The sequence below is a fragment of the Monodon monoceros genome, unplaced genomic scaffold (genome assembly GCF_005190385.1).
Source record: "Monodon monoceros isolate NGI ecotype Baffin Bay Population unplaced genomic scaffold, NGI_Narwhal_1 Super_Scaffold_17, whole genome shotgun sequence".
Classification (NCBI taxonomy): domain Eukaryota; kingdom Metazoa; phylum Chordata; class Mammalia; order Artiodactyla; family Monodontidae; genus Monodon; species Monodon monoceros.
The window spans coordinates 5,097,319-5,122,698 of NW_021703773.1; the positions used below are offsets into that span (position 1 = coordinate 5,097,319).

General features: G+C 45.4%; 1 protein-coding gene across 9 annotated transcripts in view; it reads right to left on the minus strand.

Annotated features, from left to right (window-relative positions):
* Positions 1-25,380, minus strand: part of TACC1 (transforming acidic coiled-coil containing protein 1) — a 113,068-nt gene that overhangs the window by 49,815 nt on the left and 37,873 nt on the right. For 2 of the 9 annotated variants that reach the window (XM_029226562.1, XM_029226565.1), the window contains exon 2: positions 7,082-7,197. The exons of 1 other annotated variant lie outside the window; for it this stretch is intronic. Coding sequence is in view for 6 of the 8 variants with exons in the window: in XM_029226560.1 (XP_029082393.1) it covers positions 7,082-7,197; positions 8,166-8,326 (277 nt within the window). In the remaining 2 variants the exon portion in view is untranslated. Of the gene's footprint in view, positions 1-7,081; positions 7,198-8,165; positions 10,559-25,380 lie in introns of those variants that run through there. 6 more of the 9 variants (XM_029226560.1, XM_029226558.1, XM_029226564.1 and 3 more) reach the window with 6 other exon arrangements.

Here is a 25,380-nt window from a genome sequence, read left to right on the forward strand (position 1 = left end):
CACTGTTATAAAATCAAATAAGATGCTGGAAAAAAAATTGCTTTCAATATGTACGATAAATACAGCTGAAACAGAAAGTTGGGGGTCTGTTAGGTCAGAATCTTGCAGTGGGAAAGCGGGAGATCAAGAATTTGCTGTCGTATTTCCAGCAATGACATAGGGCAGAGGGACTGGCTAGGACAATGTCTGCATCTGCCAAGCAGAACTGCCAGATTACATTTTTCCATTTGTGAATTAATGAAATACTCCGTTTGGCTACTATCCTCTTGTGAGTTTGGCCATCATCAGTCTAGGCCCTGGGGATCTAATCATGTTTGTGAGAGCCCATAAAATTAGGTTCATGTCCACCCAAAGGTGAGGGTGAGACCTTGAACTCAGAAACGGCAATCCCCTCCTAGGCCCAAGGTTAACAGTTATCAAATCCCCACAGAGACAGCTGTTTTGGGTGGATCAACCATGATCTTCCTGTCACTAATCTGAGTTTAGAAGAACGTGACGAAATGGCTTATACTGCTAGGGCTTCCTATGAACAGTATTATTGATCACTTGGAAAAGGTACTATGACTGCTCTTTAAATGTTTAAATGGCTTTAGACCACATCCATTTTTTTTTTTTAACATCTTTATTGGGGTATAATTGCTTTACAATGGTGTGTTAGTTTCTGCTTTATAACAAAGTGAATCAGTTATACATATACATATGTTCCCATATCTCTTCCCTCTTGCGTCTCCCTCCCTCCCCCATTTTTTATGTGGAACATTAAGTGGTAGCAACGTAATTTTAGCAGGGCTGCTTACACCCCCCCGCCCATACACCAGAGAAAATGCCTCCACCGCCAGAAGCTATCAAAGAAAGCTATACTGCTTTATTTGATGCTCAGGTAAGCCCCAAATCGGGAAATGCCAAGTCTGAGGTGAGTTCAATCATTACAATATTTAAGAAGGTCTTGAATTTGCTCTTCACCTTAAAAGAATAATACTGCTTTGACAGTTACTAAAATCTTCACTTTCGGCAGGCACACTCTGCCCCTGCCCCCACGTGTTTTATTCAACGCTCTCTGAGTCTCTGCTGGAAAAATGATACTTTTCCCCCAAGAGTACATTGTCCTTGGGTGGAGCACCATATAGAGGTAGAGATGCTCCCTACATGGCTCCTTTACATTGTTATAAATAAAGCAACAGAGAAACATGGCCTGATCCCATTTACTGACTAGTGAGAACCTCCAAGCTGACAGCTACAAACATTAAACGGGGTGGTGGGGGGGGGGAAGGAATTGTATCATGTAGCTGAGGTTTTCAAGCCTATCGTTGAGATGTTTTCTCTTACAATAATCTAAAATAGTGCAATATAAAAATTTTAATTGTGAAAAAGCCTATCACATAAAAAAATTGAAAATAAAAATAAAAAGACCATTAACCTGGAACGCTGTCAAAGGAGCCACATGGGTTGAACTGTCGGACTAGGTAACATTAAGGGTCCTTATTAGTCCCATTACTTCTAGGACATTCTAATAAAGCAATCCCTGCGGTAGGAGCAGGGAAAGGACGTCAAACTAAATCCCTAGGAGAACCACACTCATAGTTCCGACTAGAACATTTAAGAAGTACCTCATGAAAAATGTTTGCATAATTTTTGCTTATACACGTAGCCCAAAGCTTTAGAATCAAAAATCTAAGGCTCAGATTTTAATAAGCTCGCCCTTCTAGGTCTTATATAGATACAGTCTAAAACAATCCAATAAATACATCAACCACACAACCTATACCAACAATACACCATAGCGACAGTCAAATTACAAACTCGCAAACACTCAAAGTTACATTAAATACACTTAATGGGCAAAAGTGAAAAGCCTCTATGATTGTACTTGTACTAAATGATTCCAAAATTCTCCCCATTCTTCCCTAATTTCCTTTTTTCTCAGATCTTTTAGTCAATTGAAAATTAAGGATATTGACAGACCAAAACATTGTTTTGCAAGGGAGACAAACAGCCAGCCCAAACTAGTCTCTCCGTGATGCCTTACCTGACCATTCAGGCCTACAGGAATGGCACCCAGCGCCCACAGTTCATCTGTTAATCAGCTACAGCCTTGTAGCTTTTTTTAAATTGAAGTTTAATTACTTAAACTTTATAATTTTACCAAAATTGTCGTAAGTGTGGATCTCAGTCGGCAAACTCTTCTGTAAAGAGCCAAACAGTAAATATTTCAGGCTTTTGCCCATCTTTCTTTCAGTCTCTATTCTGAGTACTCAGCCTGCTATCTTAGCGCAAAAGCAGCCAGACAACAGCGAAATGTACAAGTGTGGCTGCACGCCAACGAAACCTTATTTATGGGCCCTGAAATCTGAACTTCCATATATTTTTCAAACAAAATATGTTTTTCCACCATTTAAAAATGCAGAAACCATTCTCAGCTCTCAGGCAGAACAGTAAAAGGCAACAGCAGGCCAGATTTGGCCTATGAGCCATCATTGGCTGATGCCTGATTTAGACTAACCCAAACCGTGTGGACAAACAAGTCTGCAGTCCCCACAGGCCTCCAGCAGTAGATACCTATGCACTGACCCTGTTTATCTCTCTCCTGTTCTGGAGGACCACAGTGTGTGTCTGGAATATCTAGCCATCTAATCAACACATCAAGCAGGGTAGTTTTGTTCCAAGGGCATAGAGAGCTTCAGCGTGAATTAAAATTCCCTCTCTCAAAGAAAGGTAACAATCTGTAAATAAAGGGGTGTGTGTGTGTATGCGTGCGTGCGTGTGTGTGTGTGTTGAGGGGAGGTGTCAATTAACAGAGGACAGCCACTGCAGCTTTTGCTTTTATGACCCGAAACACTGGACAAAACCACAGTCCATTCGCACCAAAAAAACCCAAACAACAAAAAACAGATGAACTTGAGATTGTGCCTTTCAAAAGTCCTTTCCTAGGTGATGTCTCCTTACTGATACATCTCCCAGCAAAGAGAAATAAGAGTTAACACCAGCAATTTAAACACCCTTTGCGGAGGAAGGCAGACAGACAGCAAACACAGAGCTATCAGCCCAAGCACTATAGCCACCATTCTGGTACATTCAAGAAACTTCTTGGCCTACAGTTTTATTTTAACAGTTAGTCTGAAACCGGCTTCTATCTGTGGCTTAAAAAAACCGTACAACCTCATCCACTGTCTAGTTCCTAGTATGGCACACAATCCTGCCTTAAGAAGAGTTATTACAGGCCCATCTCAGGGATATTGCGGGTTTGGTTCCAGACCCCTGAAATAAAGCAAGTACTGCATATAAAGTGAGTCACATGCATTCTGTTGTTGTTTTCCCAGTGCATAAAAGAAGTTATGTTTACACTATACTGTAATTAAGTATGCAATAGCATTATGTCTAAAAAGACAATATATATACTTTAAGTAAAAAGCACTTTATTACTAAAAAATGCTAAACATCATCTGACAATGCAGGGGTTGCCACAAACCTTCGCCCTGTAAAAAATGTTGTATCTGGGAAGTGCAGTACAATGAGATACGTCTGTACAGCGTTCAGACACTTTAGGTCACTAAAAAGCTTCCAATAAAAAGAAAATTAGTTCAAAATAGATGTAGATGTTTCCCCAAGTTCAAAGAATTAGATGGAGGTTGGGATGGAGCCCATGGGTACAGTACATGGGATGCAGCCACACATTTGAGGGCCCTTCTACACCAGGAAGCCAGGATCTTCTACATATGTTAATTCCAACCCTGACCAGCTAACAACTCACAGATCATCCCCAGAGAAGACAGAGTCTTACATGATCTATACCTGCTGTTGCCCCATGTCCTGAACCACAGAAACATGAAAGACTAACCTTATCAGGAGCCAAATAATCAACAATTTTTGGAGAAAGAGAACCATCCAGGCCCAGAAATTAGACTTAAACATTAGACTCCAGAAACTTTTGTCCACTGATCTCTTTCCTGGTCAGCCTTGTGCTTTGGCTGTATTTTTACACTTACTGTGTATGCATGACAAGGCCATCAACAGGGCTCTGGACAAGGACTGGGTGCTGGGGAGAAGAAAGCCTAGAAGGCAGGATACTGCCAGGCTGATGAGGAATCATGCTGTTATCTAGAGACCCTAAATTGAAAGATTTCATAATATGTAGTGGCTGTTTCCTAGGATGTACCCCTGCCATATTCATGGTCCGCAATCATGATCTACTCCACTGAGCTTTCTTGGTTCATAACTCTCTAAAAGGAAAACTTCAGGAATTCCCTGGGGCTCCAGTAATTAGGACTCTGCGCTTCCACTGCAGGGGTCACGGGTTCAATCCCTGGTTGGGGAACTAAGATGCTGCAAGCCGCATGGTGTGGCCAGAAACAAACAAACAAAAGACACAAAAGGAAAACTTCTAGAAAGAGTGAAAAAGAGAGTATGAGCTACAAGTTACCAAAACTTGTAAAAATGAGTCAGTGGCACAGGAAGGACCAAACAATTGGGTCTGTGTGGTTCTGGGGGCCTGGGCCATACTGGCCTCCATTCAAATAGCAAAGAATCTGTCAGGATGAATCAGACTACCAGCTGACAGGATGGTGAGGAAGGGGGCGGCCCAGGCTGAGCAATTCAAAGAGGCTTTCAAACAGCTACTTAACGTGTCTTGTGAGCTTTATCTGAATTTGAGGGGAAGGCCACAGAATAGTTCTCAGGCTTTCAAATCTCCATTCTGATCTGCCAATCCTGAGAGAAGAAAAAGGGAAGCTATGAAGCGGCATCTCTGTCACTGAGATTGCTACACAGCGAAGTGCCACACACAAGTCCTCCCACACGCAAACTTGCCTGTTCCCACACGGTCTCTGCCTGAACCCATGGTAAAAAGCAGCCCGGGGACAGTCGGGGGAGTTCTCAGCAGGGCAGCACGGTATGGAGCTCACCATTAAAGCAAAACCACATCACAAAAAGCTGATATCATTTCCCCAGTAATTCCAGCTCCGTCACGAAGTCCAGCACAGGGAACCTGACCTCCCGTGGCGACCCATGAGGAAGCTGCTAAGCAAGAAAACAGAATCACTGTTGGGAGAATAAATTCATGATCAGATCAAAAACTAGGTAACAGGATAACTGAAAGCTGGCTCTACTTTGTCACTGCAGGTGACAGTGACAGACACTGGAATAGAAAAAGCATGTGAAAAGGACATCCCTCCTAGACGCCCATCTCCAGGCAGCAGCCCGCCAGCCTTTGAAAAAGGAGTCAAGGCACCATCCCTCTGCTCAAAGCCCTCTGCTGTGGGCTGGACTGTACTCCTCCAAAAGACAAGCTCAAGCCCTAACTCCCCACACCCTGGAATGTGGCCTCATCTGGAAGTACAGCTGAGCCTTGAACAACGTGGCGGTTAGGGGTTCCAACCCCCGACCACCCAGCACCGTTGAAAACCCCCCACATCAGCGGTGCTGCACCCTCAGATTCAACCAACCGTGGATCGTGTAGTACTCTAGAACATACTTACTGAAAAAAATCTGTGTGAGTGGACCCGCACAGTTCAAACCCACGTGGCTCAGGGCTCCACTGTGGTATCTTTGCAGTAATCCAGTTAAGAGGAGGTCAACCTGGATTAGGGTGGCCCCTAAACCCAATGACTGGTGTCCTTACAAGTAAGCCACATGGAAGACACAGAGACACACAGGGAGGAGCTGGCCATGGAATGAAGGAGGCAGAGAGGGAAGTTTTGCTGCCACAGGCCAAGGAACACCGAGAACTGCTGGCAACCACCAGAAGCTAGAAGAAACGAGGAAGAATCCTTGCCTAGAGCCTTTGGAGGGAGCGTGGCCCTGCCAACACCTTGATTTCGGACTTCTGGCCTCCAGAGCTGTGAGAGAATCAATTTCTGTTGCTTCAAGCCGCCCCGTTTGTTTGTGGCAGTTTTGAAAGGCAGCCCCTTCCTGTCTCACTCAGGAGGAAAATCAATGCCTCGTTACGAGGTGACCCAGGCCTCCTCCGACCCGGCTGACTGTGGCTCCCAGAGCTCCCTGCCCAGCAGGTCGCTGCAGCCACCCTGGCCTCTTCCCTGGTCCTCGAACATGCTGCCACCCTGCCACCACGCGCCGGCCCACGCGCAGGCTGCTGCTGTCTCAGACCTTCGCAGGTGCCATCCTCTGCTGGAAGACTTCTCGGGAACCTGCACAGCTGTTCCCCTCAATCTTCCTTCAGGGCTCTGCTCAAGTCCCCTGATCATTTGGGCTCCCCCACCCCCCATCGGCCTTCAGCGCCTCCTACCCGGCCCCGCTCTGTTCCCCCTTCCCCCGCTTTATTTTTCTCCAAAATCCTTAGGACAAGCTGACATATACATTTTGCTTAACCTCTAAGAGGCCCGTCTCCCTCTATAACGCTGGCTTGCGGAGGTAGGGACTGTTTCACTGCTGAATCTCAGCCCACTCTGTTTACTGGATAGCTAAATGCATTCGATCAGGACAGGTGAAATTTTACTTAAAACCGGCTGTGTGACAAAAAGGGTTTCTACTAATGAAGCGGAACAGCAACAGCTTCTGCAGATGAAGGGCAGGCTCCAGGCTGGGCTCTGAGGGGCCGGGAGAGAATCTCCCATCTCGGGTGGACTCAGGGGCTCACTACCATCCCTGGTGGAAGAGGGAGCAGTAAACAACTTTGAAACAGCCTCTTAAGAGTCCTCCTCATCTAAAAAAGTCAACTCTTACCTATAATTCTTGTCTCCAGCCACACCCTATAGAAAGTGAGTTGGCCTGAGAAATGTGTGAAGCCAAAGCTAAACATACCTCCATCACGGCATCACCACACACAGTTTTGTTGTTTAGGGGCCGAGGGGAAGGGCCCAGCAGGAATGTTCTGATAATGATCATCTCATGCTGCAAATGTACAGTCTACTTAGGGAAGAAAGCCTCTGACCACGACATTCATAAAAATAAATAAATAAATAAACAAGAAAACCATTTCAAATGAGCCAGGAGCTTTCAAACAGCTCCGGCTTAGTAAGGAGATAATCCCAACCTTTTCAAATGGCCCTAAATTAACACTTTTCCTTCCCTCATTTACATTTTCAAACCTTTAAACAAAATAAGGCCAAAAAGGAAAGTCTTTCTTTACCTTGGGTTTTGGCCCCAGGGCCTGCCAGTCCTAGGTGTGAATCACAGGATTCCTTGCAAGGTGATCTGATGGGCGTTTCGGCTTCAGGGGTCTCAAAATTACCTTCAGAATCCGAGCTGCCAAGGGGGAAAAATGAGGAATTACCACTTTCAACGGTATTTCCGACACCCTTTATAGTCTACATATCCGCAAAGTCCAGTATTTTTGCCTAATTTTACAACCTGCGCGTCCTCAGCATGGGCTGGCCTGTGGGAGCTGCTGCCGCGCCCTCCTCGGGCTTCTGTCTGGCCTCCTGTCTCCCTGAAATCTCCTGCATCCTCAGGAGACTTTTTCCAGCACCATTTTTTTTTTGAGGTCATCCTTCCCTCTGATACCCCAAAAAAGCCCTTTCAACAGACTCCTTTTCTCACAAGAGCCCTTTCCTGGAGGTTTAAAAATTAAATTGCCGTCTCGTTCTAAAAAAAATTAAGCCAATATTCGCCATGATGCCTTTTTCTTTGGTAGGCCTCTACCTGTCTGGAACTCACCCAGCCAGAGGCCGAGGATGCTGTCACCTGCCTTCCGCAATCACACGGGTGACAGCTCAGCAGATACCACCATTTCTCACCAGCTGCCAGGAGCCTGTCATCACGCGACCTTCTTTACTAAGGCTGCATTTTTGGGACACAGGGGAACCCCCAGGAGGGCCTGGGAGCGACTTCTTCCCCACAGGGAAGGCCCCAAGTTCCACCGGGTGTGACCCACGACTCTGTGTGTGTGTGTGTGTGTGTGTGTGTGTAGGGGCGGGGGGCTGGGGGCTCAAAGCTTAGAGAAAGTGACCGAGGCAGACGGGGATGCAGAGAGACTGCAGATTCTGGGTTAGGTTCAGAAAGATCATACTGAAACGGGGGGAAGAAAATACCCGGGAGGACAGAACATCCTGAACCTTCGAAGGCACAGCGGGGACCTGGTTACAGGCAGGGACGCAGCATTGCCATGAACACGGTTACGCGGGTGGCGACCACACACACGCACACACACTGAGCCGCAGATGGATGGATGGATAGCAGCGCGTTTGCATTTTGGCAGGAACGCGTGTACTTGCCTGAAACTCAAGGATTTGGTCTCGGCTTGCGAGTCCTCCTCCTCGGGGTCGCCCTCGGGCCCTCCGGCCTCGTCCTCTCCGGCGACCCCGCCGCGCACCGCGGACCACGTCCATTTCGCCCACTGCACTGGGGACAGGATCTGCCAGGGGCTGAACGCCATGAGCGCGGCTCCTCCGGCTCCGGCTCCTAGGAGGATGGTTAAGGGGAGAGCCCTTTTTCCCTTTCAAAATGGAGGGAACCGGTGACAGGCGCCCGGACGCGTTTCCAGCGGAGGCGCGGATGTGGTTAAACGAGCGCCGTCGGGGGCCCGGGTGGAGCGCTTCCTCTCCTCCGGCTGGCAGCGCCGCTTCCTCCGCGTCCTCCTTCCTCAACGTGCGGCCACGGCGCCCCCGCGCCCGGCGACTCCCGCGGGGGAGATGCCTCTCCTGGGGCCTCCTCGGGGCCCGGGTCCGCGACGCCCGGCGGCTCGGCCTTGGCTGCACGGCGGCTCAGCTGCTCCCGGTCCCTGCGGCCCGGCTCCCGTCTCCCGCCTCCCGGCCGGCTGGGCGCGCATCAGCTGCGGCGGAGCCGCGCCCCAGGAGCCGCCCCCTCGGACCGTACTACTCGCGCCCGCGGGCGGGGGCGCCCGCGGCGGCGGCACTTTGAAGCGCGCGCGCCCGCCGGATCCCCCCGGCTTCGCGCCACAGTGGTCGCGCCCTCCCTGCGGGAAGGGGCTTCTCTGCTAAGACCCCGGCCGCTGGCCGAGGACCCGGGCGCCCCCAACGGCTCCCCCGGCGTCGGGAGCCGGGAAGATCCGTTTTCCGTGTACGTGCACGCTGGACTGTGCCTCCTTCCCTTTTTATTTTTATTTTCTCATCTTGCTACTGCGACTTAATGGCGTTTGTGATACTGGATCGCAGAGAAGTTCAGCCCCTTATTATAAAAAACTCTGAGGCCGCTGTTGATTGTGTTTTCCCCTCCCTAATAGGACGGCGTGGAAGATTTCAGCCTGTTCACCTTCAACCTTCAGATCCCTCAGCAACGCTGCAAGAGTAGCCAAGGGCTGGGATTTTAGATGCTTTGTGGCTCCTCAGTCCTCACTGGTGGAAGTGCCGTGGCCAGGTCTTGGGTAAAGGGTGCTAAATTACCCTGTGAAATTAGAGCTTGATCTGTTTCCCATTCTCCTTTTTGAGGCATAACTTCTAAGTGTTTGGTCTCTGACTCCGTTTGCTGCTTCCGAAGTCTGCCAACAGGCCTAATGATTTCAACCTTCAAAATAAAAACCCTCTGTGTTTGAAGGGAGAGGCAGGGAAGTAGCAGAGCTCTCCTCTGATTTTCTTCATTTTCCATCAAGGGGATTCTACTTAGGGATTGCGCCTCTCAGAATCACCAAGGCACCAAGCGAATCTGCCTCAAACAACCAGGCTTCATGATCTCCTTGCCTGGATAAGGCGTTTCTTGTACTACTGTAATTTCCAGAGTTGCAGGTTCCCACAGAGACAGCAGCTCCAGAGTTTAGAACAAAGTCAGGCTGAAACTGCCACACGGACGTCTCCACTGAAAGGGGTTGGCACAGCAAACTGTTGATGAATCATGACTGTCTTACACATTTGATAACAAAAACAAAAGCAAAAATAACGCAAGATCAGGCGTGGCAGGTAGTCTCACCATAACAGACGGATGGGGGTTCGCCTGCACTCTAGACTAGAGGGCTGGGGTGTCTGGATGCTTTAGAATTCATCCAGCTCCTTCCCAGAGATAAATACAACTGTCTTGACCGTACTGGAGACTACAAAGATGAGAAATAAGCAGGAGTCTTTTTTTTTTATCAGGTCTGCATGAAATACGCCACAATACTATCCAACTGGTCATATTTTTCGGTTTATGGCTCACCACACAAACCTTCAGATTATAAGGTTCCCCTCAAGTTCCTGGATCTGACACGTGTTTTGTTGCCCATGTAAATCTGTAGCTGGCATATAGTAGGTCCTGTTCGTTCTTCCTCCTGAGCGGTTCTCGAAACTTTTCCCTCCTCTGCATCCCCACTGTGACTGACATAATTCCCACACTCCCTAGTTCTCATATAGATCTACTGTAAATGTGTCCAATTGGTTCTACCTCTAGAGGGTCGTCTCGGCTGGGGTCACCCTTGCCTGGCTGATCTGTGACTTGCGCTCTAGTCTTGCTATTCCTGCTCCCCTCTCCTCCGACCCTTTGTAGTCGTAGCCATAATCTCTACAGAATTGGTTCTGAACTTTAATATGTCCAAGAATCATCTGGGGCCCCTCTTTAAAAGTCCAAATCCAAATTGCCAGCAGATTCTGGAAATCTGTATTTTGACCAAGTGTCCTGAGGAATTTCTTCCACAGGATAAATTTGGGAAACAATGACCAGCTTGAGCCAACTAACTGCTGCGTCAGGAACAATCTCCCTTTTGCCTGCAGAGTTTTGCACCCTCTTCCCCACCCCTCCCCCCACCCCCCACCCCCCCCCCCCCGCCCTGGCCTCCGCCCACATGTCAAGCCCCCAGGCCTTGACTGCCCAAACTTCCTTCCTCACCCAGCGCAGGTGTCTACCCTGGGAAAACAGACTGATGTCTCCCTGCTTTCTACCATCTCTATACCCCAAACATTCAGAGAGACTTTGACTGTGGCCCTTAGGTAGTTTTGAAATAGGGTACCATTAATAGCTACACCAGGACAACAGGCATAAACCAGGACGTCCCAGGACATAAGGTCACCCTACACTTAGCGCACTACATATAACATATTTGTTTACATGTCTCTCCCACTTCTGGACCATAAGCTTTTAAACGGCAAGGACCACGTCATATTTATGATTTATTTTTGTTTCCCCAGAAATCAGGACAGGGCCACACACTCGGTAGGGTGTTGTGTAAATGTGCAGAAAATGAATATTCCAGTTTACAACACACCTTCTAAGTTTGGCTAGGGTGACATAAATTCCTAAAGCCTGACTCTTCTGGAGAAATCAAGATTTTGAACCAGCACAGCACAGAAACCAGATGAGTGATGGCCCCAGCAAGACAAAGCCCAGACTACAGAGCAATTTCTTGAAATTAGAGAGGTAAATGCCCAGATTTCTGAAAATCTCTGCAAACTCCTGGACTTAACGTGAACAGCAATAAAGTAAGTAATTACTCTATAGCCTGAATTATTTTTATTGTCTAGAACAAATAATGAGGCTGATATGTCAATTTTCCTGTAACTCTGGTAAAGACTGGGCAATGTTTGACAACCAAGGAAAACCATCATTTTGCTGCTAAGGCCTTAGCTTCAAGGAGCAGAATGTCTGCAAATGGAATGTCTTTGTTTTGGAAGTGACCGTAAGCGCAGGAACGGCCCATCCGTTCTCTTCCTTCCTCTGCTCCTTGGCCTTCACAGAAGCTTTGGATCAATACACCATGAAAATCTAAAATGAAACTCCCTGAAACACTCCACACAGGTGGCCAGGCCAGGCACATACCTTGCCGCTAATGGATGCTCCAGAGGGGTCTGTGAAATGGGTCTCTTTGGTAAAAAGTAAAATAAAATAAAATAAGATAAAATATATGAGTAAGCAAATTCACACAGGCAAACAACTATCCATTTAGTGGCGCAGCTACTGTGAGAATGTCTGGGGGAATGTGGCAGGAGGGGAGGGCGGAGGCAGGGTGGGGCCTGACCGGGAAGGATCCTTCTACTGTTAAGGAGTAGATCCTAACTCAGATTGAACTGGATCTTGCAGTAGGGGGAGCAAACACAAGTCCCTACCTAGATAGTGTGAGGGAGCGACGAGGCCTGGGTGGCAGCTGGAGAACCCTGAGGAGGCTAAGGGGCGGCCCGACCCAGTTCCTAGTGCCCATCTAACAATCTCCCAAGAGAAACCCAAATCCTGGCTTTTATAAGACATCTTCCAAGCTTCCATGTTTGTTTGTTTGGCCGTGTGGCATGAGGAATCTTAGTTCCCCGACCAGGAATCGAACCCGTGTCACCTGCAGTGGAAGCGCAGAATCCTAACCACTGGACCGCCAGGGAAGTCCCTAAGCGTGTTCGTGTTCTTACTAATTTCAATTGTTTTAAACCTTGTGGAGGCCATCGCGGCGCAGGACAAACAAAAGCCACTTTGTGTGCCTGCGTGGCCCATGGACCCTGGATGGGCCGAGGGGAGTCATCACGCTTTGGAGCCAGTAAAAAACACCTCCATTTAGAAAGATCATTCTGGTAACAACCTGCGGGCTGGGATGGAAGGAGTGAAGAATGGGAGACGCCTGAAAGTGCTGTTTTCCCCGCCCCAAGCCCGCCTGAAGAAGGCAGACGGCTTCTCCTCCAGAGGGTAAAGAAGCAGAACTGGAATTAGCATCCTTATCTTTCACTCCATCCCTGGTCCGGGAACTAAAATCCCACAAGCCGCGTAGTGTGGCCAAAAAAATTTTTTTTAATTTAAATAAATAAATGAATAAAGAAGAAGAATTGGAGCTGTGAGCAATCCAAGCACAATTTACAACAGAAGGAAGAGAAAACTGCTGTTGTGAAGAAAACCATTTCCGACAGCCAGTGAAATGAGACAGTCGGTGAATTTCTGACCGCCCGTGTGTACCAGATGATGTTCCGGAGAGGATGAGGGTGGGACCAGGGTGGCACTAGGGAATCACAGAGATAAAGTCACCGCTGAGAAAACAGAAAGGTCAGGCAGGCAGACCCATCAACTCATCTGTATTTCCTAACAATTGACGAATTCGGTGAGCATAAGATACACCTAATTCACTTAACGTGAAATGTCAGATTGATGATGTCACCAAAGTGGCAGGGCATCTCTGAAGGGCTGAGAAAAAGCATGGGCCCATACCGACTTGAAACGGCCAATGGCAACTAGGTTTAGGTGCCTCAGCGGAACCTCGACAGACCATGTCCCCTCCCCACCCTGCTTTTTGAGAGCCACCCTGTCCACGGACTGAGCTTCCAAGACACGGTGGGGCACTCTGGGCGTGTGCTCACTCCATCAGCCCGATCACTGAGCTAAACACCCTCAATCCTTAACCTTTTTCTACTCGAATATTTAAGTGATGAAGGTCTCTAAGATGCAATGATAAGAGTATCTTACATAATAAAGTTTCATCTGATCTCTACAATCATTCTCTGGTAGTGGGGCAGGTTTTCTCATTCTCAATTTGCTGATGACGTAACTGAAGCAGAGAGGGCAGCCACCTGCCTGAAACTGCGCCACAGAACTGAATATGGAACCCTAGTCTCCTACCTTTCAGTACCCTTCCTTTGCTTTGTATCAAATTGGAAGAAAGCAGAAAGCCCTTGGAGCCCCTTGGTAGCTTGTGGTTCCATAAGCTGGACGGCCCTCTCAATTTCTTGCTGCTGCTGCAGTCCTGACTTCCTGCTTACCTTGCACGGGCTGCAAAGTCACAACTAGGAATACCTCACTCCACCAGTGAAGAGCTGCCACTGCCAACAATGGCATCTGAGGTATTCAAGTAAGTTCAGGTTACAGTCTTAACCTTGCAAGATCCGATGTTATCCTTTACCTGGAGGCTATCATCACCTAGAGAATCACAATCTTCCCTCCACCACCCAAACACGCCCAAATCAGGGAATTTGTAGTATGCGTTTACACTGAAAATTACATCCTGAAGAGAACCTCCTTTCTCATTTTTTTAAAACAGAAAAGTTGGATTTATGTCCATAGCTAAAACTCTTTCAGAGCTCCAAGAAGATTAAAAGGGATTCAGACTGCATCCATTAAAGAGTTGGCCAAGCTCCCCACCTAGGAGACCTGCTCCAGATTTTGCTCTGGTGAACAGATCCTCTCTCTCATCTATTTTGTTCTGTATCACAAAAACAAAGTTTGACTTCCTCAGAAAGTATGTCATTCCACCTAGGTCAGGGGTCCCCAACCCCTGGGCTGTGGACCGGTGCCGGTCCAAAATAAAATAAATCCCCCCCAATCAACCTCCCCATCTGCTGGACGGGAAGAACACTGATCACATGGCCCAGATTTTCTGAGATCATCCTGATATCAAATATTCTACCCAGTGTCCACATAAAGACTTGTCCCCATTTTCATTTACAAAACACTGTCACCAAGTAGTTAGAAGGTACAGATTGGGAGGGCACTTGGAAAGGGCAGCAGGGAGTCACTGGTAGGAGGATGTGGAGAGAGGTATCCTCTCAGAAGAAAGAATAAAACCGCAAGAAGATTTCCAAAGTAACTGGGAAACCCACTCCACTGAAATCCTCACTCTGGTCACATGGGGGAAATTTCATCACAGGACCTTGTGTGGTTGTGACCAAAAATCTTCTTGTGTTTCTAAAAGAAAAAGATCAGGGTTTCCCTGGTGGCGCAGTGGTTGAGAGTCCGCCTGCCGATGCAGGGGACACGGGTTCGTGCCCCGGTCCGGGAAGATCCCACATGCCGCGGAGCGGCTGGGCCCGTGAACCGTGGCCGCTGAGCTTGTGCGTCCGGTGCCTGTGTTCCGCAACGGGAGAGGCCACAAGAGTGAGAGCCCCGCGTACAGCAAAAAAAAATAAAAAGAAAAGAAAAAGATCAGAAACTAAGAAGCAAATTCCATGACATGATATGCAGCCTACTGTTACTTCCAGCTTTTATCTTTTTATGCTAAAAGTTTAACTGCCATAATTTGGTTCTGAAACTACATGTGTGTGAAAATTCAAGGAAACTATATTCTTTTACATCTCTGTTATAGTACAAAGCAGGGAGAGGGGAAACCTGTCCTTTTTGTGGGTGTTAAAATTTGTAAAAGTGCCAAATATTAACACACTGTTAATAAATATAAGCTAAATGACTAGCTGGATAGGAAGACAACAATGTTCCAAGTTGGTAAAATTAAATATTGTAGAGACGGCAGTCCTACTCAATTAATTTATAGGTGTAATGCGATTTCCATCAAAATTCTTAGGGGATTTTTCTGAGGATTTCTCAATAGTTTTCAAAAATTTATCTGGAAAAATAAACTGGTAAGCATACTTTAGATTCTTTTTAAAAATGTCAAGAAGGGGATTAGTTATGCAAGATATTAAGACACATTTATGCAAAAATAGGCATATCCTTGTTCTGTGAAACAGAACAGAAAGCCCAGAAAAAAACCCTGTAAGATATAGGAAGTTGTTATATGATAGAGAAGAGGTTACAATACAGTGGGGAAGGGAAGATTACTTAATAAATGGTTGAAGAATAATTGGTTGGCAATGGGAAAAAGCTCAAATTCAACACTTACCTCAGAGCATATACCAACATTAATTCCAGATGGATTAGATGGCTAAATAATACAAGTCAAACCATGGGGAGAAAACAATCTAGAAGCAACAGAATCTGTCAAAGCTCTGTCAGAAGGATGACTGTCCAAACTTTGGAGTAATTCACGAAATCACACACCAAATAAAGATCGCAGATTTTGAACCAGACAGTCTGGAATTCCCAGGGCAGCCCTAGGGAGGTAAACACCTCATAGCCCCCTGCTGCCTCCCAAAGGGAGGTGACCTTGTCTGAAACAATCCACCATAAGAAGACGAAAGCTCCTGAACGTTTGCCTTCAAATTAAAAGGCGAACAGACAGGCTGAGGAAAATAGTGGCAACCCAAAGCTCACACTGTTATTACCTAAGGAACTCGTGGAAACCAGTAAGATCATCCAAACCCAGCAGAGACGTGAGCAGTTATAACTGCATACTATGTGTCAACACCATTATGAGCGCTTTGCAAGCATTATCTCATCTTAGTCCCCGCCCCCTTGCCCCACAGTCTCATGAGGAAGGTATTATTCCGGCTTAAAAAAAAAAGCAGGACAAGTTGGCTACATTTCCAACCTCTAGAGCAGGGGCTCTTGATCTGGGCTTAGTAAGGAAGGGCTTGAGAAGATCATGACTTCCTTGAAGTTACATGAGAAATTATCCCTGTGCGTTTGCACCCATCTCTCCCCCTCCTCTTCCCCAGGTACAGTCAAGCTCCACTCCGGCAACAATGCTTTAGGCTGATTACAGATGAATTTTCGAATCTGAAAGAGGTACCAATAAAAGATTCTCTTCCCCCATCAGTTACAAGGAAGTTTTAACCCAGGAGGCCCATACTCAGAGAATCCAGACCTGCCAGAGATTAATACAAGAAGCGATGAGCTTGGATGACATGCCGCAGGTGGAGAGGAGAGGAGAGGAAGACCCAGTGGGCAGCCCGTGGGTCTAATGTAAGTGACTGGTGACCAAAGTGTGACATCCTCATACCAGCAGCAAAGATGCCGTAAAAAAGGGAGATTTTCCCAGGGATCCCTACTGATACACAGGAGCCTCCTCAAAGACATACAAAGTTGGGCCAGGATGTAAAAGGTGCACTTCATGAGGGGGATGCAAAAGAATAATTGTAACATTTTTCTTTTGGGGATGCTCTCTCTTTTTGGTGTACTTCCGGTTAAAAAAAGAGACAATAAGCCCCAAATGGAGTCACATGTGCTAAGCCCACGGCACCAAACCGAGACTTAATACCTAACCTGACTGCAGAGTCAGTCCCTCCCAGGAATGTGATCTTAATCAGACAGTCTGGAATTCCCTGGGCAGCCCTAGGGAGGTAAACACCTCATAGCCCCCTGCTGCCTCCCAAAGGGAGGTGACCCTGCCTGAAACAATCCACTCTTTGCTAGTTCCCCTTTCCTGCCGCTTCTGTCCATAAAAGCCTTTCACTTTGTGCAGCTCTGGGGAGCTCCTTCCTATTGGCTCCATGGGATGCTGCCCAATTCATGGATCATGGAAAGAAGCCAATTTGATCTTTCAATGTACTCAACTGAATTTTGTTTTTTAACAGATTTGGTGTCAGTGATGGGATCCAAAGTGAACTTCTGACAGCTTCGGGGACAATGAGAAACACAGGCCTGCTGCCTGGAGAGCCCTTTGAGTTCCCAGCCTTTCCCACCATTTCCAAAGGCTGCGTGTAAATGCTTCTCAGTTCTGAGCTCGGCTCTCTTTGCATTGAGCTCCCAACCTAGTTGGCATTCCAGTCTGCGATTCCCCCTTCTGGAAACCCCTTCCAGTCGGCCGTCCTCACTTGTGGTTCAGTGCCCTCCCCAGTCCCCAGTTCCGGGTTGGGAATTGCTGGTGGTGTGGCCAGTCCGCAGTAACATCTCTTGGTTACTGCTGGTTTGTTAAGGTGCACATTTGTCTCATTTTGCGTATATAAAGGCTACTGCTAGTGGGAATCTCAGAAGCCAGAAAAGCTGCCAAAGTTGGTGGGCATGGATCAAACACTTAGAGGCCATTAGGACGCCCGCCACCTAACCAAAGACTCTGTGTTAGAGTAAGGTGGTCACAGGACAGGTTAGACTGACACTAGGTCACCTACCAACCTCAAGAAAGTTTCCAGGCAATGAGGTACACTGTAAAGCACTGCACAATCCCCAACCCAGCAGCACAACCCTTTTAGTTATTAGTGTGGCTCCAAGAGACCCAAAGGCTTAGCAGAAGGAAGAAACAAACAAAAAAAAGGAATGGGATCTTTAAGCTCCAAAGCGTCAAGCGTGCTACCTTTCAGCACAGCTGCTTATTTTATGTCTAAGAACTATGGCTTTGGAAGCTATAAGCATCTACAAAAATGGCAAAATCTTACTAAAGACAACCTAGAATTACAATGACCACTATGACAAAAGTTCCATGTAGATAAGGTCATTTAAGAAGTGCACTTAAAAAAAAAAAAAAAAAAAGAAGTGCACTTAAAAGCAAAGGCTCCCAAATCAAAAGCAGAATGGGATACCTATTTTAATTAGCATGCAGAAGCCTCCGAAAGACTTCAAAATTCCAAAATAGCTCCATGGAAAGATTCATTGCAAAACAGATAATGGAAAGCTAAACACAAGACGTACCTGAAACAGAAGTGTGAGACCAACATCACTCATATTGCTCCCCTCTATTCTCCTTGCAGCACTCACTTTCTTCTAGTAATCCTCTGTCTGAAAGTCTTTCCATTCTGAAGACAAAAGTCCACCAATTTAGTGGCCATGCAGACACCCCCATATCTACTGCTCTCAAAGGAGGACCCTCTTATGGGCCCTTCCCAGAGTTGATGAGTCTCTGAAGAATTTTCTGGTAAACAGCCAAGGAAAACTAAAATTAAAATTAATGAGAAACCTGGCTAAATTCTGGTAGATACGGGTACTACACTCTCTATGTAAACTCCACGTGGAACCTATAGATGGGATCCTGGAGAAGGTGGCAGAAACCACCTAAGGGTGAGAATTCTTACCAGAGACAGCTCTTCCAGATCTGTCTCTAGTACCCGGTAGAGAGAGGAAAATAAAATATCTTTTGTACTGATGCCGAAAACTCAGCCTCGGTACACTGGTGCTCAACTGAATCTTGGAGACAAAGTTTTGGGTGAAGTAGAAAAGAACAGCTTTACTGCTTTGCCAGGCAAAGGGGGACACAGTGCGCTCATGCCTCAGACACTGTGTGTCCCAACCTGAAAGGATCTGGTGGGGAGTTTTATGGCAATGTTTCAAGGGCAGGGTTGCTGATAAGGATCAGGGTGTGTGCAGGGCCTGCACTCCTTCAATCTGGCCTTAGGTGCTCTCCTCCCCTGTCTCTGCATCCCCTCCCTTCCCTGATTAAGAACTATTCGAACCTGCCCTTTGGAGCTCAGGGAAGTTTATGGGGGCTGGAGTCTATTCCCTACAAACAAGAAATAGGGGACACAGAAAGGCTTCCTTGCCCAAGAGCCTCACAGTGTCCTGCTCGGTTTCAGTACCGTCTTTGGAGATGCCTCTTGAGTCCCAGTGGTTGTTCAATACTGCCAGAAATATTTACTGTTTGTCCTGCCTGACAACTACAAAGTAGCTCTTGTGGTCAGAAACTAGCCAAACTGCAGAGCCTGATACAAATTTTTTTTAGGCCTTCTTCCCTAAGCTAAAATAAAACTATGTACCCAGAGGGAAAGAAAAGCCTTCTAAAGCCCCTGTAAAAGGATTTATGGGTGGACCAGCCTATGATGTCATTTAAGTTGCAGCCCAATTCCTTGAGGAATTAAAAGCAAGTGTCTTTATCTCACATATCTTTGTAAAATCAGAACTCTGGCTCCAGGAACTCTTATTTAGGTCACCTCTTTAAAATACCAACTTCAGGGAGGTACTTCTTATCAGAAGGAAAACAAAAGGGGTAAAGGCAACTGAAAACTTGAAACTTAGGCAACTGAAAAATCCTAAATGTCTTCTCCACAAATATTAATAAAAAGCTTTAGCCATCTGAGCAGGCAACCTTAGATTATTCCTTCTGCTAGAAATGTAATTTGGATCCAATCTCTTTTATAACTACCTGATTCATGGCTAAATTTTTAAACAGAAGCTATAAGGTCTCTGTTTGCATCTGTCTGTATGTGTATGTATGTCTATGTACATGTGTTGTAGATACATGGTATTTTCCACCTTCAGATGGTATTACTAAATTAATTTGTAAAAGAGCCCTATTTAACTGGCTTGAAGAGAATTAAGCACTTGTATGTATAAAGGATTCTTAAAACTCTCAGAAATATAATAGAAGCTAACCCAAATGTTTTTCAAGTTCACGTGATCTGAGATACTCTTTGGTAAATAAAAGGTAGTTTAAGTTTTTTGGATTAATTAAAATAGGTATGTCTTTAGAATTATCAGTATTAAAATAATGCCGACATACAACTTGGGTTTATTGGTCAAAGAAGTTCATGTTATCTCTGTTATGAAATATGTCAGCAATAGGGGCTTCCCCAGTGGCGCAGTGGTTGAGAGTCCGCCTGCCGATGCAGGGGACACGGGCTCATGCCCCGGTCAGGGAAGATCCCACATGCCGCGGAGCGGCTGGGCCCGTGAGCCATGGCCGCTGAGCCTGCGCGTCCGGAGCCTGTGCTCCGCAACGGGAGAGGCCACAACAGTGAGAGGCCCGCGTACCCCCCAAAAAAAAAAGAAATATGTCAGCAAGAAAAATAGCTTGGGATGACGGTTGACTTTGTTTAATGTCTTATGAAGTTTTTGTGGTTAGTCTAAACATCATTATCAAGAACAAGTGAATTAAATAGATACAGTGGAATAAAAGTTTTTATGTGAACTTTTGAAATTGTTTCCCCAAATCTTTTTGGTAACCTGAAACCTTAAAGTTTCACTAAGTTAAATTAGATGACAGATAGTTACTAAATATCTAGATCATTTCCAGATAAGATTAAGTAATTACCGAACACAGGTTTGTCCATTTTGGGCTTCCTTTTACAGAGGAACTAAAGATACTTGGGTTTATTAGTAAATATGTTTTGTGCTACACTGAAAAATTTACTATGAGAAAGCAATTGTTTCTACAGATTATAAAAAGTATTTACAAAGTTGTCAAGCCATAGAATGCTAATATAAAAGATAGTTCACAGTTGTTTACCTCTTTATTTTCACTAAAAATTAAGGTTTTTTTAGAGTTAAAAATTCTAATATATATAGTAAAATTAGAGCTACTAGAAATAATAAAAGAAACATCTCTGTGTGAAAGGAGAGCAGGATGTGTGTTTTTTGTTGTTTTTTGTTTTGGGGTTTTTTTTTTTGCAGTATGCGTGCCTCTCACTGTTGTGGCCTCCCCCATTGCAGAGCACAGGCTCCAGACGCGCAGGCTCAGCGGCCATGGCTCACGGGCCCAGCCGCTCCGCGGCATGTGGGATCTTTCCCGCAGCATGTGGGATCTTTCCGGACCGGGGCACGAACCTGTGTCCCCTGCATCGACAGGCGGACTCTCAACCACTGTGCCACCAGGGAAGCCCAGGATGTGTGTTTTTGATGAAAGAAGGTATGAGGAATGGAGATGCATTTTTGCTAAGGAAAAGAAAGTTTGTCCTACAGTGAGACTGGTTATTTCAGAACGGGAAAGAGGAAAAACATAGGACAAAACTGTAGACGGATTGTGGAAAAGGAATCTTGGTAAAGGAATTTTATGTGTGATCAAGATGGCTAATATTGGAATGAATTTATTTAAGTTTAAAAAAAATGAAATGAATTTTGGTGCAAAATGAAAACTGTTTTTTTCTCTGTTAAAAAGACTAAATTTTTTTTTTTTTAGACTTTTAGTCTGCTTTTGAGAACAGTTGTGAAAGTTTCTTTACCTTTTAAGTAATCTGCCTAGAAAGCAAAGATTCTGTGTTTTGCCAAAATAATTTTCTGTGACAACTACTTAACTTTCTATATTTGCCTGCAAAGTCTTCAATTGTCAGTTTGGTTAAATGAATAACTAAGTATTGTTTCACAGTTACCTATGATCCTATTTGACCAAGTGTTTTGAAACCTTTGATGTTTTTGGCAAATGCCAAAAAATTAAATTATAAATAAAGTTTTTTTGACCTTGAACCAACTTCGAAATTTTCCAGAGGGCCCCTGGAACATCTCAAAAGATTTGTTCTCTCTCTCCTTATAAAAAAGGAGAAGTTACACTAATTAGGTTTATTTGATATGTTAAATTACATGGGCATTGTCAAATAAGAAAGTAATACTAAGCCTTCCTGATGCTGTATAGGTATATTTTGTAAGTGTTCTAGAAACTCCGTGCAATTCCTGGAAATCTGATATGTTGTGGTATAATGTTATCAGTCATAATTCTAGTTATTCTCTTAAACTGTTGTATATCACAGAGATAACTACATTTCCTTATCAAATGAACTCTTATCAGATCTTTAACAATGGGTATTTTAAAAGTCTTTGTCATTTACAGAGTCTTGTCTTAGATGTTTTTGCAAAAGTGTTCCTACAATAGTACTTCATCTTCAAGGAGATTCAGGGAAAGGACTTTGACAAGTACAGGTTTCTAATAGCTCTAAGATCATAAAACTGAACAGAATTCAAGCAGAACGAGTATAATTACATGGGACTGAAGGAACTGAGGATGATCATAATTTTTAATAATATTTCTGTTTGAAGCACTGCTGGTGCCTTAATGTTTAGTTTTTCCAGATTTAAGGAAATCTTTCCTCTTAAGCTCTCTATGACTCACAGCAGTTTTGTAAAGTATATCTTTGTAAACAAAGATGAAACGGTTACTTTTTCTCCTTACTGATCCTTCCAGAATTTGCAAAATCTTGGGTATTCTTTTCATGGCAATGTAATTCATTATTTGCATAAGTTCAATAAGAATCTGTTCTCCTTGTAAGAGGACACAACTGGAAACGTTGGCTATATTACCAAGTCTTATATCTGAGAGAGATGTGTATAAATTCAGACATAGCTCTGAGGATGTACACACACACACACACACACACATATATATCAAAATGTATAGCTTTAAAAACTGCTTGGAAAAATCAGCCTGGTACCTTGCTTATAAGGTTCCTGGAGGACTTACTTCTAGGTGAGTAAGAAAGGTCACTGCCTGATGGCTCAGGAACCTCAGGATATTTGGGGGGGACCTTGAGAAGAGAGGAATTCACCCAAACTATAGGTATTGCAGGTAAACTCTAATGGTAAGTCCTTGGCTTGGCTTCCTGGCCTCAGAGGCTTTTAAAAGGTCAATCTGAGATTCCTTATGAAAAGTTCCAGCAAAGCAGTCTTTAAAAGAGCTTATATGGTCAATCACTATTCTTGCTGCACTTACGTAAATAATAAGGCCAAGATTAATGGAAGCAAGTTAGTTTTACTGTGATTATCTTTGGTTAAAAGAAATGGGGTAGGGCTTCCCTGGTGGCGCAGTTGTTGAAGAGTCCGCTTGCCGATGAAGGGGACACGGGTTCGTGCCCCGGTGCGGGAAGATCCCACATGCCGCGGAGCGGCTGGGCCCGTGAGCCATGGCCGCTGACCCTGCGCGTCTGGAGCCTGTGCTCCGCAACAGGAGAGGCCACAACAGTGAGAGGCCCGCGTACCGCAAAAAAAAAAAAAAAAAAAAAAAAAATGTTAAAAGAAATGGGGTAATTGAAGAGAGAAAAATTATATTTGCACCTTCATATATATTAGATTCTAGTTCGGCTAATTGTTTTTGAGGTTTTGTTATATACCTGTAAGCTGGACTGTGCCCTGAATTCTTCTAGTTTCCTCAAATAGCTGGCTATGACTCTCCTAACTAAGTTGTCCAATTTTCTCCCACCCTTCTGATTTGGAATCACTAAGAACAAAGATTGCCCTTGAATCTCCCTGGAAGGCACTATACCAGGTCCTCTTGACTACCCAGATGACTTGAACCAAAGGTATATATCTCACAGTTGAAGAAGTCTCCACTGATACCTGGTCCTCTATACCAGCTAGAGACCTCAAAATCAAATTGACTAGGAAGAGACTTAGCCAACATTGAGGACTTGCATCCTCCCAAGACACAGGATCAAGACTTCACACTTTAACTAAACAGGCAACCCTTTCTTCTCGTTTTCCTTCCTTTACTGTGACATTGGCCTGGAAAGATAATGCCATCATCCATATCTCCCAGGCCACTGTTAAGACAAGTAACCTCTGGAATTTAAAGTAACTTTTAATTTCAGGGTAGGAGATTTACTTCCCGAATGCACTACAAAACCTGACTAACCCCTAGCTTGAATGGGCAAATGCAACAATTCCTGAGAATGAACTCATTAACCACCTTAGTGAAAGTGGTTTGTGCTGTGGCAGGATTTACCTTTGTCTGTGGTGGTTATCATTCTCCTTGGGCCTATGGATGCCTGCCTCTTAGGTTCTCTGACTGTGCCCCGAACTGTTTACCAACAAACAAAGACACATCATTGGTCAACTCCCCTGAATTTGCCTTGTCCAGTTAGAAAAGACTTAACAGGAGTCTCTCATGGTTTAGGATTCACTTCCCTTGGCAGTGCCCTACTTCCCTGGTTTGGAGTAAACGTACATGAAGCTATGATCAGGAACCTCTCCTCAACTCTTGAAAACACTGCAGAATCCACTGCTAAGATGACAGCTGCCGAACCAAAATCCTTAGACTTTCTGGCCAAAGTTGTTCTTGGTAATAGGAAAGTCCCTGATTATCCTTTAGCGGAGCAAGGAAGTGTCTGTTCTGTGGTCAACACCACCTGCTGCACCTGAATTAACTCTTCTGGGGAAGTTGAAACTCAGTTACAGAAGATCACCAAACAAGCCACTTGGCTTAAGACGGTGACTCCTTCAGTTGGGTCCTTCTTTGACTTACTTGGTTTTGACTGGTTTGGATCTTGGGGACCATGGCTCCAAAGTGCACTCCAAACACTGGGAATTAGCTTGCTTGTAACAATCATTATAATCCTGGCACACTGTATTTTCTTTCTTTCTTTCTTTCTTTTTTTTAAAATTTCTTGGCCACACCACGTGGCATAAGGGATCCTAGTTCCCTGACCAGGGATTGAACTCGTGACCACTGCAGTGGAAGTGTGGCGTCTTAACCACTAGATCGCCAGGGAAGTCCCTGCATTTTCTAAAAAGGTTTAAATGCATGTCTGCAGCCGCTAACCACCAAGCACATGATCTCCCTAAGACTGGAAGGCCAGAAGAGGAATGAAGAAAATGACCAGCTGAAAAATTGTGAACCTGAAGTCACAACCTGTGAATACCACACAGAGGATCAACAAACACTGAGAGCTTCAGAGCCGTAGCTGGGAGTGGTGCCAACACCTTAAATTTGGATCACATTTCTCAGTTAAGCTTGAGTCTGATCAAAAGGGGGAATTGTTCAAAAAGAGACAACAGGCCCCAAATGGAGTCACTTGTGCTAAGCCCACGGCACCAAACCGAGACTTAATACCTAACCTGACTGCAGAGTCAGCGCCTCCTAAGAATGTGATCTTGACCAGACAGTGTGGAATTCCCTGGGCAGCCCTAGAGAGGTAAACACCTCATAGCTCCCTGCTGCCTCCCAAAGGGAGGTGACCTTGCCTGAAACAATCCACTCTTTGCTAGTTCCCCTTTCCTGCCCCTTCTGTCCCTAAAAGCCTTTCACTTTGTGCAGCTCTGGGGAGCTCCCTCCTACTGGCTCCATGGGATGCTGCCCAATTCATGGATCACGGAAAGAAGCCAATTTGACTTTTCAGTTTACTGGGTTGAATTGTTTTCTAACATTCCCTTTAGGGTGGTTTCTTCCAGGACACCATGTTGATGACACAGATGGCACTACCGGGAGCCTTTCTTCCCATCTGGGAAAAAGCGGGAACCGTGGTGGGGCTCAGTGGAGGAACGAGGCATGGAGGAGGCTGCCAGGCCCAATTCTGTGAAGCAGGAAGCTTCAGAATTTGGGGAGCTCCCTTTAAGAAAATTACAAATGAACCTTGTGAACACAAT